This window comes from Alligator mississippiensis, chromosome 2, assembly GCF_030867095.1.
Source record: "Alligator mississippiensis isolate rAllMis1 chromosome 2, rAllMis1, whole genome shotgun sequence".
Classification (NCBI taxonomy): Eukaryota; Metazoa; Chordata; order Crocodylia; family Alligatoridae; genus Alligator; species Alligator mississippiensis.
This window is the reverse complement of record NC_081825.1, coordinates 291,015,034-291,031,080: the sequence shown is the minus strand read 5'-3', so window position 1 is coordinate 291,031,080 and position 16,047 is coordinate 291,015,034. Positions and strand designations below refer to the sequence as shown.

Here is a 16,047-nt window from a genome sequence, read left to right as displayed (position 1 = left end):
CATGCCTGCAGTGGCTCAGGCCAGAAGCTGGTTGGGGGGGAGGCACCAGAGCACGGCTCTCTGGCACGTAGCCAGCATTGGCTGCGTGTTTGCTTCTTCTTCCTGCTGCCGCCGAGGTTGCTGGGATTTGCAGTCCAGAGTTATAGAAGCAGGACTCTGCAGGATTGCTCATCACTTCCTCCTCCTGCTTCCAGGCACCTCTGGGATTTGTAGTTCACAGTCGTAGCCAGCAGTAATTTTTAGTAAGTTTAGCAGGGCAGGGCAAATTTGTATTTGGGGGAAGGGAGGTTTAACCCCCCTCCCTGGCCCCAAACCACAGCCAGGGTTTGCTGAGGTGGACAATCCCTCCTCCCCCCCTTTCTCAGCTGGAGTATACAGCCTAGCCCAGGGCTTGGAAAGCATGCTGCAATGCTGGGAGACTCTGATTTAACTTGAACCAGGACGGGGTCTGGGACACAAGTTTCATCAAACAGTTTGACTCAAATCAGTTAAGTCTGATACTACATTCAACCCGGTTTATCTTAAACCAGTTTCAGCCATTTTGAAACTGGTTTATGTGCAGTGAACTTGTGTTCTGTTACAGGTTTAAACCAGTTGCAATGACTTAAACCGGTTTACGTGTAACTTCTGTCCCTAGCCAATATGTGGAATAGGAGTTCAAAATAGATAGTGGAAGGAGATTAGGTTTTTCTCTGTGGGAAGCAGTAGGTTGGGAGGTGTATGTTGCTGCTACACAATCCGCACCCAGAACTGCTGTTAGAGCATGATCGAGTGAATTAAAGTTCACAGCACAGTGGCAACACTTATGACATTTTTGGGACCGTTGGGCTTTATGCAGGTGCCAGTCTCTTCCATGGTGACTCTGTGCCGGCCTTTGCAGGGCCAGCACAGGGAGCACTTCTGTTGTAGACGGGGATCCAAAGGCACCCTGTGCTGTGGCTTACATAGTTTGTCCCTCTGTAGCCCTGTGCAAAGTTTAAATGGTGCTGTGGGCCTCATACTGGCCTCTGCATTACAAGTATATTGCACTTTTCGTGGGTAAATCAAAGGCCCTTAGAAAATTAAGTCTGGCTGAATGGGCCTGTATACTTTACTGCTGCTAAGAGAGCATTGAGAGCCAAATACTGATACAGTGAAGTTGTGCTGATTATACCAGGGCTGAATTTGTTCCTTAGACTTCTGTTTCAGGTAACAATGATATTAGTCATTTGAAAAGATTTGAAAACAGATTTTAAAGAAGTTTGTATGTATTGGATGCTGATTTTTTTTCTCTCCGAGGATTGGCTCTCGCGCACTGCTTCAGGTATTAAAGATACCAGTAATCTCTCCTGCCTCTTCACAGCAAAGAAAAACTCCTGTGAATTGCAGCAGCTGCCCCTGGTGTGAGAATTGTCTTGACCTTTTTCTGACATAGCTTCTGTTGACCCTTTTTAAATTGTTTTAGTCTCACAGAAACAAATCTAAGACTAATTATTTCCCAACTCCAATTGCTGTCCTCCCGGATATTTTTTTCATGCATAGTCAAAATATTTACCGGAACATTTTCCCCTGGTTTTCCACTGCAGCAAGCATGAGGTGAAAGTACAACTTGATTTTCTGATCTTTTGATGCAGTTTGGTTTTTCATGTAAAAATGGTTAGATGAAAGCAACTTGTTTGTTTTATAATTGCATTCAAGATGAACGTCTTCTGCATCCTGCTGAAGTGCCAGTCTACATCCGAGGGCCTAAATGTCAAAATGTGTCCTCTAAATATTCGTATTGGTTCATATAACCATTTTAGAAAGCAGCTCTTTTTTTTTCTTTCTTTAATAAGTACCAGCCTGTCCCTAAGTTCAGTAGAAAAAACTTCATTTGTTTAGCAGGACAAATTTTTAGGTCATTATTTTATATCAGGCAAGCATCCCCCTACAATATTAAGAATTTAGTCTCCTTTTTTTAATTAGGAGTGTGGCCGTGCCGAGTAGACTTCCCGTTGAAGGCAAAACTTCAGTGTATACAAAATCACGTCATCCGAACCAGCCAGAATTTCAGCCTGCTCCAAGCACAGGAGCCATCCAAGCTGCTCAAGTGCAAGAGCTCTGTGGATTTGGATCGCTGTGCAGTGATATTCGGAAAGTGATTCTGCATCTGTGTGTGAAGTGAGCCTGCAGCAATAATTTATGTCTTTGTCAGAGTGAGAGAGGGGGTGGAAAAGCCTCCCGAAAAGCACTTTTAATCGTGCAGCTTTTTTTCCTTTGAAATGTTTTTCTTTTATTGTATCCGACACCAGTTGAGGGAGAGAGAAGGCTCTTGTAACCCTAATGCAAATAAAACAGCAGTTGTTTTTTTTTTTTTCCCCAAATCTCTATTGACTTTATTCCTCCAGGCTGATGAGCCTGACAGAGTTGAAAAATACAACTACTCATTAGATTTTTCCTTTGATTTGTGGGGCTCTATCAATTCACTTGAAGTATGGTTCTTGTTTGGTGGGGGGGAGGGAACACAGGCATAAATTCATTTGTTTGTCATTTTGTTTATCTGTCTATCTACCCATTCCCTTAAGGCTTTAAAACATTGCTTTTTATTTTTGTACAGTTAGTGAGAATCAATTGTGACATTTTCTGTTTAGGCTGCTAAAGGTTTTGGCAGCTAGAACATGGATTTTGTCTTTTGATGGTGAATTCGATTCAGCGTTTATTGCGACATCCTCAAGTGTTTAAATGTGTAGTGATAGACAACTGAAACTCCTGCTGTGCAAGACTCAGCTAGGTCTCTACAGTAGTCCAACAATTCAAAAAGAATTGGAACTCGTTTCATCTGTTTCTAATAAATGTAAAGCTTTCTTGCTATTTATATCAGTACCTAGAGCCAACTTAGTGTTTCAGGTTGACAAATACTGTACATCTAGCTTTTCACTTCTTCTCTTCCTCACAATGTCAACCTGAAAAAAATGTCTTGTGAATCATGATTGATAATTTTCAGTGCTCAAACTGACTTATGAAACAAAAACGGATCCAAAAAGCTCCAGGTGATGTCAAAGCTGCTTCGTTGGCCCATGTGGGTAGCAAGAAAAGTTAGAGGTGATTACTAAGATTGCCACTGATGGCAGATGATTGAACTTATTAGCATGCTGCTAAAGTTGGGTCATCTCTTCCATGTCGAGGCAGGAGAGGAAGAGGAAGCCAGGTTCATTGGCGAGGGTCATTGCCTGTTACTGTGCGTGTCATCTTGGATAAGTCGTTTGAATACTCTGTCCTTTATTTTGCAGCCTTCAAAGTGAAGACCATAGCAGCGTTTCTCAACCCACGGGTCATGACCCAAAAGTGGGTCTCAAGAATATATGAAAGGGTCGCGAACAAACTTTAAAAATGGATTCTCCTTTAAAGGAGAAAAATGTGGGAAACTGGCTTTTCCCTTGCAGGCTGGCAGAGGTCCAGCCTATAAGGGGCTGCTTGGGGGCCCCCACGCTCCACACACCCCTCTCCCCCTGTCCCCCCCAATGGGGGCTGGAGCCTGGGGGTGGGGGGCACTGGGTCGGGACGGGCCATCAATGTTTACCAATGGGTCCTGGTACAAAAAAGGTTGAGAACCACTGGACTATAGCACTACTTTCCTTCAGGTATATTGTGTGGACCATTATTGGATCTTGCCAGCTGCTCCGATTCTGGGGGGCACATAAGTTGCCTTAGTTGGTAGAAAGAGGATCCTGATCTGATGGTCGCACAACTCCATTTATAATGTGCGCGCCAATTGTGGCTGGAGCCGTGGCGGGACCAGGTCAGGGGCGTGCTCAGTGTATTTTACCCTGAGTGCTCTCTGACCCAGCTGCCCTGTGTTTTTCATATATTCCTCTTGCCTCGGACAGGAGTGGCCTGCACAAGGGCTTTCTGTGTAGGGCTGCCGTTTGGTAAAAACACCATCCCACGTTCATGCTGCTTTGCCATGTACATTTTTTCATTTCTATCCTGGGAAGTGAGTGGGGGACTGAATTTTTCGTCTGCCCACTTCTCGGGCAGTGTGGGCTTTTGAATTCAGATAGATATGTCTGTGATAAACTGGGAATACATTAGATGGATAAACCTTTGCTGTTGTCAGGTTTTAATAACTTTTCTTGTAATGGGTATAGCTTATCCAGTGACCTTCAAGTAAGAAGTTTTAAATTTTTTTTTTACCAGGGAAACTCTTGGCTTATGTTACTTTCATGTTTAATTATAAACAGATTACTAGATTCTCTTGTTAAATCTTTCAAACAAGATGTTAACAATTCTGAAATGTGAAAGCAACAGTGGAAAATCAGTTGCTACTTTGCCCTTTTGCCACTGAGGCTGGAGCAAACATTATATGTACTCCTAAACAAATGCATTCTTCCTCTAATATGCTAAGATTTACTTCAAAGCAAAGGGTTGTAAACTGCTGCTGAGCTAATTTCTGGATTTCAGTCTATCATATATGTTTGAATTTGATTCAGTCCCATTAAAACAGCTCACGCTTAGAAACCTAAGCTTCCATGAAAATACACACACTGTGCCCAGGACTTCCTGCATCTCTCTACATTTATTTTAATGCAGCAGTAAACAACCAGGCAAAGGAACGTGCAGTTTTGGATTGTCATCCTAAAAGCCCAGACGTGGTGTTGCCAAGTCTTAATGTTCCCACGATACTTTACAGATGTAAAAACTAAGGCAAACTGAAATGATTCTGTAATGCTGATAAAGGAAAGTGCAGCATATGGAGATTAAACTACTAGAAAGGAGAGCTTTATTGCTAGCGAGTCCAAACAGTTGTCTCCTTGGGCCAAGCGCTTCTAAGACATTTGTTGCACTCTTTAGCCATGTACCGAATGTAGTAAATCTAAACCGAAAGCATTCAGGACATATACACCCAAAAAAGAGATCCTATCATTTTAATTTAGCATTTGTTGCTAGCTGACTCTTCTGAGCTTGCTTTTCAGACCTGGAGACCAAAACTGAGGGTGGTAATGAGAAGGAACAAAAGCCAAGTAACTCATTTACACTTACTTATAACCTTAGAGAAACGATCACTGAAACAAGTTTTCTGTCTTATCCTAAAAGACATACTCCTAACAGCTTTACGCAGTATGCTACAACGTACGCGTTTATTGATGCTTTTGTTTCAGTTGGCATTTGTTCTAATGGCAAAACGAATTGGCACATTTCTTACTAATGGACTTTGAAGCTGTGACTTGAGCCCAGGCTTAATGTTCTGTTTACGTACAGCAGGGAATCTGTGTGCTTTGTATAGGGGTGTATACAGCACAAAGAGCAAAAAGGCTCTGCACAGATGGGGTCTTCCAACTCCTCTCTGCCTCTGTTTTTCTTAAAGTAGTTCAAGTCTTTTAGGAATAGCAGGGGTTTTTTTTTTTCCTTTTCTCTTTTTTATTGTGAATTTTTCCTTCACTATGCATGGGGTAAAAGTTCATAATAAACATTGCAGTAGGATTAACCTGAAAGTATCTTTGTATTGACCTTCAAACATAGTTCAGGACATAGAAGGATTTAAGGTACATGAGGAATTTACTATTTCTGTTTTTCTATGCAGTACCTATTTAATTGCATAGTTTTAGTGCCTATTCTTTGAGATGTAAAAGAAGAGGGAGGGATTTATTCAAAGTGGTTTGCATTTGTTTCATGTTTTATCCTAGAGTTCCATTAATATTAGTTGTGCATCAGAAATTCTGTGAAAAATCTGCCAGCAAAAGTTACTCATTTCTTGGGGGAAAATACCCTGCATACATAATGGGACAGTATAGAAGCCGCTATTTATGGTATTATCCTTTGCCAATTTAAAATGCCCAGGCAAGCAGCTGAACTTTTTTCTTTTTACTTTCAGAGTAGGTTGGTAGCTGGTACAGTAGGCATGCATTCCTTATCCTTATCCTTGGCTGCAATGAATGTAACCTTAACTTTACAATTGTAGAGGTTCAAAAAGCCCCAAACCTGCAAACACAAATGTAAGCTTTTGAGTATTTCCATTAACATCAATGGGAGTCCTCATTTATTTGAAGTCAAACATATACCTAAACCTTATGAGGGTAAGGGCATAAGGTTGTATTATTATAGCAGAATAATTAGCAGTCTCTTTTAATAGTATTATTAAAGATGACCTAGAAAGAGGAAAGAAGGTCATGATTAAAAAAAACCCAACAAAAACCTCATGGTTTTTGCATTTGATATTCAGATCCTATAGAGGCTGGAAGAAGTCTATAATAACTGAAGAATTAGCTCAGGGATATCACCAAAAGTTTAAGGAAGGTTAAGCAATTAGAAAGGAAAAGGACTTTTAGCCAGACTTTTTTCTGTGTCAACACATATGTAATGCCAATGGTTGATATTTTATACAGAAAAAGCCTTTGTTTAAGGTTCAGCATCTCCATCCACTCAATAAGTTGCTCGATCTAAAGTATATATGATCTGACCCATCCTAATAGTCTTTAAGCCAAAACCAGGAAAGATGAGTTTTAGGTTTAGGTGTAGTTTGCGCTACAAATGCATCAACACTCAAAGCTTCTCTGTGGTGGAAGAAGCTTTTGTTCTCTGTGTGGTTACACTGTGTTTGTCTGGCCACAGCACTCCCATGCCTTCTGCTAGCCACTGTTCCCATTATTAGCCAGTTTTCTTAGGGTGCACTTAACACTGTGGAGTCACAGCTCCTGCATTAGGGCCATGCAGAGCTCTAGGAGCTCATGGATGTCTATGCACTTGGGCAGCCAGGAAACAAGGGCTGCTATGAGGACTAAGCCCCTCATGCAAATAGAGTTCTGCCAGCAGGAGTTTTTCTGTCATCAGAGTTACATATGTTAGCTTCCCAGAACGGATGAGGCTCAGAGCTATGTCCGGGCCAGGGGTTTCGCCAGAACAGCTACATGGACTGTGAAATGTGATCCTTTATTCGCGTCTAGCTGACATAGTCCTGCCAGCAGAAATTTGGTGTGGGCAAATCCCAATATTCCTAACCTTTTGAGGGCAATAGAGAATGAAAGGTTGGGTAAGCTAATTCTCACTCGCCATGGGATGAGAGCATGAGTATAGGCAGTTGCTTTGGGGTGGGGGAATGGGAGGACTGGGCAAACCAGTTCAAGCATGATTAGAGACCTTGTTCACATGAGAAGAAAAGTGCTCAACCTACTGACATCCATGTGCAGTCACTTGCAATCACTGCTTAGTGCCATGGTTATTAACAAGTTCCTCATAGTTGCATGTCTGTACAAGTCCTAATTCAAACCATTCATGACTCTGATTGGTTGCAAGCCTCCTTAGAAGTGGTAGTTTGGACAAACCCTTTGCACATTTATATAACAAAGGCACAAGACCATATGCATCTTGGATCTTCCTTTCACCATATTCCACAGAGACAAAGATTTGTTGCGTTCTCATCCAAAATTCCCCTGAAATCTGTTGTCTGAGTTATGCTTGCTTTAGACCTTTTACCTTTAATTTCCTTTCCAGGGTTTTAGTCTAACCACTTGGACAGTAGAGACTTGGGAGTCTAGATGTTAAGATGGTTTTGAGCTTTTTCATTTGGAGAATAAAAATAATGATACTTAAATCTCAGAGAAGGACTTTGAAAGTATCAAAAGTATTTGTAGACCTCCGAGAGCAGTGTAAAGGGAGTATCATTTCCACTTGCCGGCTAAGTGAGCAATATTTTATCCATTGAGACATGCTGTGCTTTCACCATAAGGTGCTGTGTCTGTGTGTTCAGACTCTCTCTGTTAAGAGTGAAGTAGAATCAGTAATGCATGCCTGTAATGCTTCCCTCGGAGAAATCTGCGGCACCATTCCACAGTTTTGTTCGCACCTTCATGCAGCACCAGTCGGGATCTGTTGCTGTCCTTGAGGTGGCAGTTTTGCAATCCTTCTATAGCCACAACTCTGCCTGCCACCTTCCGGGGTTTGGCTGGCCTGTTAGTCTCATAAGCCTCCTCAAAGGAGGAGGTCTTGTTTGTGTTGAAAACTGCATCCTGTTCAAGCACAGTTGTGAGCCATAGAGCTCATGTGGTCCAAACCTGCTGCTTAGTAATGGAGCTCTCAAAAATGATGGGCGTCTAAGAAAGACATTCCTTAAGTGAGGAAACCATGAAAGAATCCCAGTAACTGGTGAGCAACCTCTTTTTAGCCATTTTTAAGTTTGGCAGTCTAGTGATGATGGCTCAAGTAGGTCAAGATTTAGGTCAGGGTTGACGTTTATATTTTTTTCCCAGTTCCCCCATCTCTACAACAAATGCGTGCCAGATGTGGACGGGTAGCATTGGAGCACAGACTGCAATGGCCAAGGGAAGTCTCAACAGGGACCCCTTTCACATTCCATAGATTGGTTCTCATATTAATAACTTTGTATCCAAAGTTGTAGCAAATACCCTCCTGCCTAGAGCTTCTTTTTTAAATGATCAAATGCCAGCAAGGTCATTTTTAAAGGTCTCTCTTGTGACCAGTCTTGTTACTCTGGGTCACATTGAAGAAGATACAGAAGATTGTATGTGTGCATGTGTGTGTATACATTATGCAAATATTTGCAAAACCTCCGCTTGATGTTTGTGGCCCTGTTGTTTGATCTGTTTCCCTTGTCTTATAGCCTCACGTCATAAACTCTGGTATGTTTCTGGACTTCTCCTTTAAACTCTTCTCTCATTAAGGGTTGCCCCCCCCCCCAAAATTACAACTAGAGACCTATTCCTGAAAATAGTGGTAAAGTTTGCTTGGCTCTCCTTTTTTGCAGTTTCACAGCCTCTCTCTGTCCTGCCCTATCAGGGCTGATGTTGCTAAATTCTTTTCATGCTGTCCACTATTAACTATTAGCATCATCGTCCATCAACACTAAACGTTTCTCTGGAGCTGAGCTGTGAGGGACATGAGTAAAAGGATTTCAAGGAAAGTAGTGCCCAAGGTGGGCTCCAGGGGACAACAGCACAGATAGAGGTTCTCTAAACCCACACAACAGATAGGGACTAGCTGAAGTGATGAGACAGAGCATGCCACTGTGTAAACCTTAATCCTGTCCTGGATGGACCATCTTTTGGAAGAAGGGAGGCCAATTCTTCAACTTGTAGCTTCTTTGCTGAAAAAAATCTGCTTTGTTTTTACCATGTGACAATTAGCTGCCTTGGCTTAAAATCAGCTTCTTCTAAAAACCTTTAGTAGCTTCTTAACAGACTGTCCTGCAAGTTCTGTTGTCTCACTGCAACATTTGCATTCATATCCCATAACCTTCAAAGAAAGGCATTAATTCCAGCTTCCATAACATGCACGCAGTTTCAGGAATGGCAAAATATCACTATCATGCAACTTAACTAAGTCATGTAATGTTGATCTGTTTTATTGTACTCAACCCCGAGATCTGTGAGTCGCTCATGATGGCATGTGCCTTTTGCATGTGCTTGCACACTTCCAGCAGAAACAGTGTTGCTCCACCACAACAGCATTAAGCTCTTGATTAGGCATGTTCTGTACATGCTTCAAAATGTGTGATAATTTAAATATATATTTGCTATTTAAATAAGAGATTTGCCTTAATTGGCTGCTGGAAATTATGTGCAAGAAGGAATGATTTATTGCTTATAATTGGAAATGAGTTACGAAGACGAATGTTGGTAATCATGAAATAAAGCTTGGAATATATTGATTTCCAGATGGTTGGCAATGGAATTGCTCTTTAGTGTTAACTATAACAGACACAGGCAGAGGATTTTTTTCCTACCATATATCCTTATTTCTTGATGAATAACTTGTATAAAATTATAGCAACCTGAATGTTCAAGTATTGTGTTCCTTTGCATAAGCTTGCAAAGAAGTACTTCATTTAAACATTAGTTGGATTAGCTCATATAGTACAAGATGTAAGTTAATATTATGTCTAGTATGATATTTGTCCTTGTAATGTCACATGTTTTAAACGGGAAAGATCTAACAATAAATCTTGCATCACCTTTGGGTATAACAGTCTCTGTGGATTGTTCTCAGAGACTGCAGGTTACTAGATGTTTTCCTTTTCATCTTTTGCCTCGTTATCTGTTTTTATGAGGTTGAGATTGATCAAAAACACCTGTCAAAAAGCAAATATTTGTAAACCTCCTCAGCTACATGTAGGAAAGCGTATTTATACCAGAGTTAAAAGCAGGAACACTATTGCTGGGAACTTCACAACTGGACGTTCTGTTCCTCCTGGTGTAATTTAGCTCTATTCAAATTAAAGCGCCATTTGTGTACTGTGTTAATTTTGGTTGACCCGTGCATAACAATAAGCCCGTGATTTAAAAATGACTGGAATTTACATTTCTTGGCCAAAGTCCTATTGATGGCAGCTTTTTCTGCTAAGGTGAATACATTATTTCCCACTACCATATTGGCTAATTCAGTGCAAGTCTGATTTTAAGCATGCAAGTTGTCCCACTCACAGGCTTAAAGTGAAGCACGTGTTAAATACTTTGGTGAACTGAGTCCTTTGTGGTTGGTTATTTACATGCCTTTCACAATCCAGGTGGGGACTTAGCTTTTTTTGCTTTCTTGCTTTTAAGCACCTTTTCCCAGCCAAGTGCAAATTTACCTTACTTCCACCATTTCTTTTGCTCAGAAAGGAGAGACTCCAAGCTGCTGTGATGAAAGGAATGCCATCTTTTGGTCAGAGATTCAGTACTGTGCATTTTATGATCAATTTTAGATATTTATTTATTCTGAGGCACCTAGAAGTGTCAAGAGGTGATCTTCCCAGAGTCAATATTGACAGTCCTACTGAAAGTCACCTCCTCTCATACTTGCAGGAAGAATGCGCACTGGCCAGAAACTTGAGATCAGTCCTGGAGCATTTCTAATTTCCCATGGTCTCCAGTGATTTCCTTTTAGACTGACATATATGCACATTATTCATGATCTGCCGGTTTTGGCTTATTTTTAGTTAGGCTTGATAATGTGGCTTTAGTTTTGACCTCTTTCATCTTTTGTTAGTGGAAATTTGTCATGGCCAATGACATAAGTACCAAGTTTGGTATTTTACTGTAATTACTTGAGTACTTAGAGGTGTGTGGTGCTGCTACAGTACTTAGCTGTCCTTAGAAAGATGCAGAAGTCCTAAGACAAACAGGGTGCATCCAGATGAGCGTGCATGTGCAGTATGCAGTGCCTCAAACCTATCTGAGACGCTGCAAACTGCACATGGTGCATGTGCACCCGTTTGCTGTGCTGCTAATTTGCAGTGCAGTGTTTTTTTTGAACACTGAGAGATCTTGGTGCCAAAAAAGAAAATGCTGCTAAAAATAGTGGTTTAGCACATGGTTTGTGCACCAGCAGAAATGGAGCCTGGCTAGCCAGAGCCACACTCTGGCTGCCAGCCAGGCTTCAAGTAGCTGACTTGATGCCACTGCTACCCCAGGAGGACCCCACGTAAGACTGCTGGGGCTAGCATAGGTGCTGGTCCCAACCCCCCTACACCACCCAGGTAAATTTGCCATGAGCTGGAGCACACGTGCAGGGGCATGTCCTGGGATAACAAAAATCAGTGGCACAAATATGCGCCGGTGTTCTTTGTCCCACGGAAAATGAACACACCTGCACGTGTGTGCTCATCTGCACGTGCCCACAGTGTCAACAAGTGTTTCTCTTGGGATATCTTTATTGCAAGGTGAAAGGGGAAGGGGGTGTGCATGTTCTTACCCAGGCTCTCAGGGAAAGAGGAATAAAGCAACTCTGCTTTAGCTTTCGTGTGCTGCAGGGTGTGTGTGTGTGCATACCGTTACCACAGAGCCCTTAACACCTTGTGCTTCGTGGTAAAACACCAATCTGCTTTGTGGTAAATAGCTCATCTGCACATACCGTTATGGCCAGTAGAGCTTCTTACCTTTCACCTGTTTCAGCGTCATGAGTTCTTGGTCTGTATGGGCTCAAGTCTGGGTGCTTGCTGGAAGAGGCTGATCTTCTTAGCACTGAAGGTAACCTCAGAGCTGCAGTGCCTGACGCGGTGATGCCGAAGAGCCAAGCCTCTCTGATGGAGAGAAGGACTGTGCTGGAATCCAAAATGGGAGTGATGTCTCATTTTCACTCAGTTTTTTGCTGCTTCTCCAGTTGTCCACATTTGCCAGAAAGAGCTAATTTTTTGTTGTCATTGAGTAGGAAATGCTGGAGAATGGCATATCAGGTGTGGTTAGGCAGAAATTGCTACCGCTCACAGTAGATGTACCCAAGCTAGCTTGAAATTACTTGTGCGGACTGCATGGGGCTCAGCGTGGGCTCGCTGCCTGCCAGGTTCTTGGGCTGGATTTATGGCCCATGCTGGGGGTTACATATAAGCAGTTCCTGAGGTGGCTAGGTTAAAGCTGGCTTAGGTATGTCATGAGCTGCAGGTGCTCGATTTCTGCGTGGAGAGCAGCTTTTGATCTTTCTGCATCGCTAGCATCAGGATGACTGATTTGGAGAATCTACTCTATCCATTAATACTGAAGAGAAGACTGGGACCCAGAAAGTGCAGACCTGTCTGGCCTTGGTAAAGCAAAGTACTTAATGATATACCTAGCTCTAACAGATGAATTTGTGCATTGAGCCCAAGCTGATGGGGATATTCTTTGCTGTCCTCAGAATGTGTCTTTTTAAAATCCTTTTTTTCCCCTCGTAAAAAAAAACAACCCAACGAAAACCAATACCACTGGTCTGTAGCCTAAACTATCCACTGTTCAGTCTTGAACAAGTGACGAGCTTATGGCTCATCTCATGACTCTGTAATGCTACTAAAGGGACCTCCAGACTTTTGGACAGGGTTGATTTCCATCTGTCCAGTAGGAGATAACATGGACTTTAGATATTTCAACTAATTTTAGAGTTGTTTAAAATTTGCTGTTTTTCCTCTCCCAGAGATGTCTGCTAAATTGGGACTGTTAGATGAAGTCAGCTTGACTTGCCAAGTGGAACGGGATCCAAAAGTAGTACCAATAAAATAAAAAAGAAGCCCTTCACCCTTTTCTCTAAAGCACTCCACAAACAGAGTTTCTGTAGCAGATATGGTGCGTATACAGACCGCATTCATGATGCAGCGTGGCTAGGTAGGTTTTATTGACACTTACCTAGGATAACCTGCATAATTTTACTCAAGACTTGCCACTTACGATGAACACACTCTTTCCAGTCTCATGCTGATAAAACCGTTTTACTGCATCTCACTACTGTATATTTGTTGTTTGTCTGCTCATAAAATGAGTATGTGTGGTAAGCAATAGTAAGAGGTTCCTTACGTGGATGGATTAAGTTAATATTCAGTAGAAACAGAGCTTTGGTGAGGTTCCAGATTACTTCCAGCATTTCTCTGAGGGGACGTTACAGTATCATAAACCTTTGGGTGGGTGAACTGCCTAATGTAAGCTGCACATATTGATTGCCCCCATCATGCGCTCTCTATTTTATGTACTACACAATGTAATCTTTTGTTGTTATATAATAAGCAAAATAAAAACAGTTGTTTGTCACAGCCAGCTTGTTTTTCAAAGCATTTGTTCTCTTTGAAAGTTCAATCTGTGTGATCTTCAGCCCTGTCAGAATATATTATATTGAGTCTTTTAAATTGCTAAACTGGAGGACAAACCCAGATGTTATCTTCTGTCTCGGATGAAGGTGGAACGTGAACTAAGCAGATCCTGCAGTGAGTAGATACTGGTGACATGCACAGCGCCGTTATTGTGTGTCAAAAACATGTTCAGATTATCAGCTTCCAAAGTTATGGTTGACTCGAACATTTGTATATTTGCATAATTTTCAAATTCGTCTGAAATTTGTGGATTCCACTTAGGGGCTTAGTTCATTTATTTTTTTCCTTCTTTGGGTGCAGCTTTTAGAAGGTGGCCTGTTTTCTTTGTGCCTCCCCCACATTGTAACACATGTAATTCTGTCAGAATGCAAGTATACAAAATAATGAAATGTAATAAATCATGGACAATTACTGAAGCATTTGGAAAGAGCAGGCGGACCGTTATATTTCTCTTAAAATGCTAGGTTTTATATAGAGACATGGTATATATCACAGTTTGCCTTAACCCAGGAAAAGACATTAATATATGGGATGCAGTAGCTCTGAATTCAAAGTGTTTTTTTTGCTGAGCGAAGTCCTGATTAACTGCAGTACGTGGGTGGGTTACAGATGTGGTGTGGGGACATGCATGTTAAAAGTTGGATAAAGAACTTTGGTTATCTGCTTTTTTTGAAGCTGTTCATTTGAGCATTAATGCCCAGTCCCCACCCCAGCCTTAAAAACAGCTGTGTTCCTTACTGATGACACGCTACAATATTCGAGTCCTCCCTGGTTAATCAGACAGCAGAAGGAGCTAGTATCTGTAGCCATGGCAGCCAATAATTTATTGTTCCATATGGCTGGTGTGGCAGCAGCTGCTCTGCTTTAAGGTCAGGGCATTATGGCACTTAAAAAAACCCAACCTCCCCCCCCCCCAGTAAAATCTTTCCTTACTGCCTTGTACAGTAATAACTAGGGGTCTCTGTGGAGATGATGATGTGATCAGCCAAGGGAGATAAATTAACTTATTTAAAAAAAAATCAATGACGTGATTCTCTCGGGAAACTAAGTTGACACGATCTGTCTGTGTGTGGTAGTTTTGACTCTTCAGTTTTCACTGTTGGTGTGTATTGATAGTGCATGTTAGAGGCGGTGGGCCACATCTTGCTGATTAAATTGGGGACTAGCTTTTGAAGTTGCTGGAGACCTAGTAATATTAAAAAAAAAAAAAAAAAAAAAAAAAAAAAAAATAAGGCCGGAGGTGGGGGGGGGAGTAAGAGGAGAATCGGGCCCAGTGTCTTTCCAGCACATTGAATCTTAGGCTCAGAGAGAGCCAAAAATAATATCTAAGAAGAAAAGGGAGATTGTTTTTCTAACTACTAAGAAAAAAAAGCCTGCTTTCTGAGCACTAACATAGAACAGAAATCCACCCTGCAGGGCGCTAACTGGAGTACAGTCGCTCAGTGTTGAGAAGTGGAAGAGAGCAGAATGAGTCCTTATATTTACCATCACACGTTACAAACAGCCTCTCCGTAAGAACCTGCCCCTGTTCCTCATTTTAACTTAAAATGAAACTGGAATATTTACTGTGTGCTTTTACTGTAATGGGGATTGTTTTGGTCCATGTCCAAGCACATGCTTTATTTGCTGTAAAATATATACAGGCAGATTCAGAATATTGTTAGGGCCTCATTCAATGGCTTGATTCTCACTGGCAGAGGAAAGACTTGAAGGTGTTACAGAGAGGTTGTAGTGCCCCTGGGAATGTGAGGCAATTTGTGCCATCCCCAGGTAGGGTCTTAGCTGCAGTAATCATTCATTTTAAAGTGAAGATCTTTAATTTCATCTCTATTGGTGGTAAACTATGTAAATATAATATAATGTCTTTTACAAGTTACATAACTGGAATCCTTTAGTTACCTAATCTCCTGATGTTGCTGAATTCTCATGCTTGCATACATCTAAACTAGATATGCGGCTATGGGCGAACAATGTTTGATAGTATCCTACAAATGATCAGGTTTCAGGAAAGCTCAGTAATTCAGATGGGATGGAGTAAAGAGAATATGCATATATATATCAATAAGTAGGAAAAGAAGGATCTGTCTTCAGATGTCTTTTTCTCTATGTCATGGTAACCTTTGGGAGTATTGGGTAGGAAATAACTTCTCTGGGTCAAGAGTATCTTGTCTCCCAGAATTTTGACAATCATGAAATGCAGCAAACAACAACTGAAGCAAAATCCCATTGAACCCTGATCACGCTGTGGGTGCCGCCCGTGCACGGTTTGCTCTAATATCCGCTCAGGTAAATCTACTGCAAATAGGTTCACCTTGAGCTACCCCTGTTGTTCAGATGTCTTGAAAACGTTGTTATGAAGTGCTGCGAAGACAACTCTAGTTGCACATCTTTGCAAGTCGGCCAGTTTTTTGAATTTTAATATTCTTTTCTCTGTCAGAGACAATGCAGACCTATAACTTTTCACTCTTTTTCTGGGGTTTCTCTCCCCACCTTAGAATGGTTTTGGGTTTGTTTGTTTTTTAAATTGGAGAACAACCCGTCTCTGA

The 16,047-nt window shown here is 41.6% G+C and overlaps 1 protein-coding gene across 4 annotated transcripts in view; it reads left to right on the top strand.

The window, feature by feature from the left end:
* The window catches only part of BRF1 (BRF1 RNA polymerase III transcription initiation factor subunit), a 257,854-nt gene that overhangs the window by 226,850 nt on the left and 14,957 nt on the right, over positions 1 to 16,047 (top strand). The window contains exon 16 of one of the 4 annotated variants that reach the window (XM_019479954.2): positions 1,945 to 14,733. The exons of the other annotated variants lie outside the window; for them this stretch is intronic. Coding sequence (XP_019335499.1) covers positions 1,945 to 2,143 — 199 coding nt within the window. The 3' untranslated portion in view covers positions 2,144 to 14,733. Of the gene's footprint in view, positions 1 to 1,944; positions 14,734 to 16,047 lie in introns of those variants that run through there. 4 annotated transcript variants of the gene reach the window in all.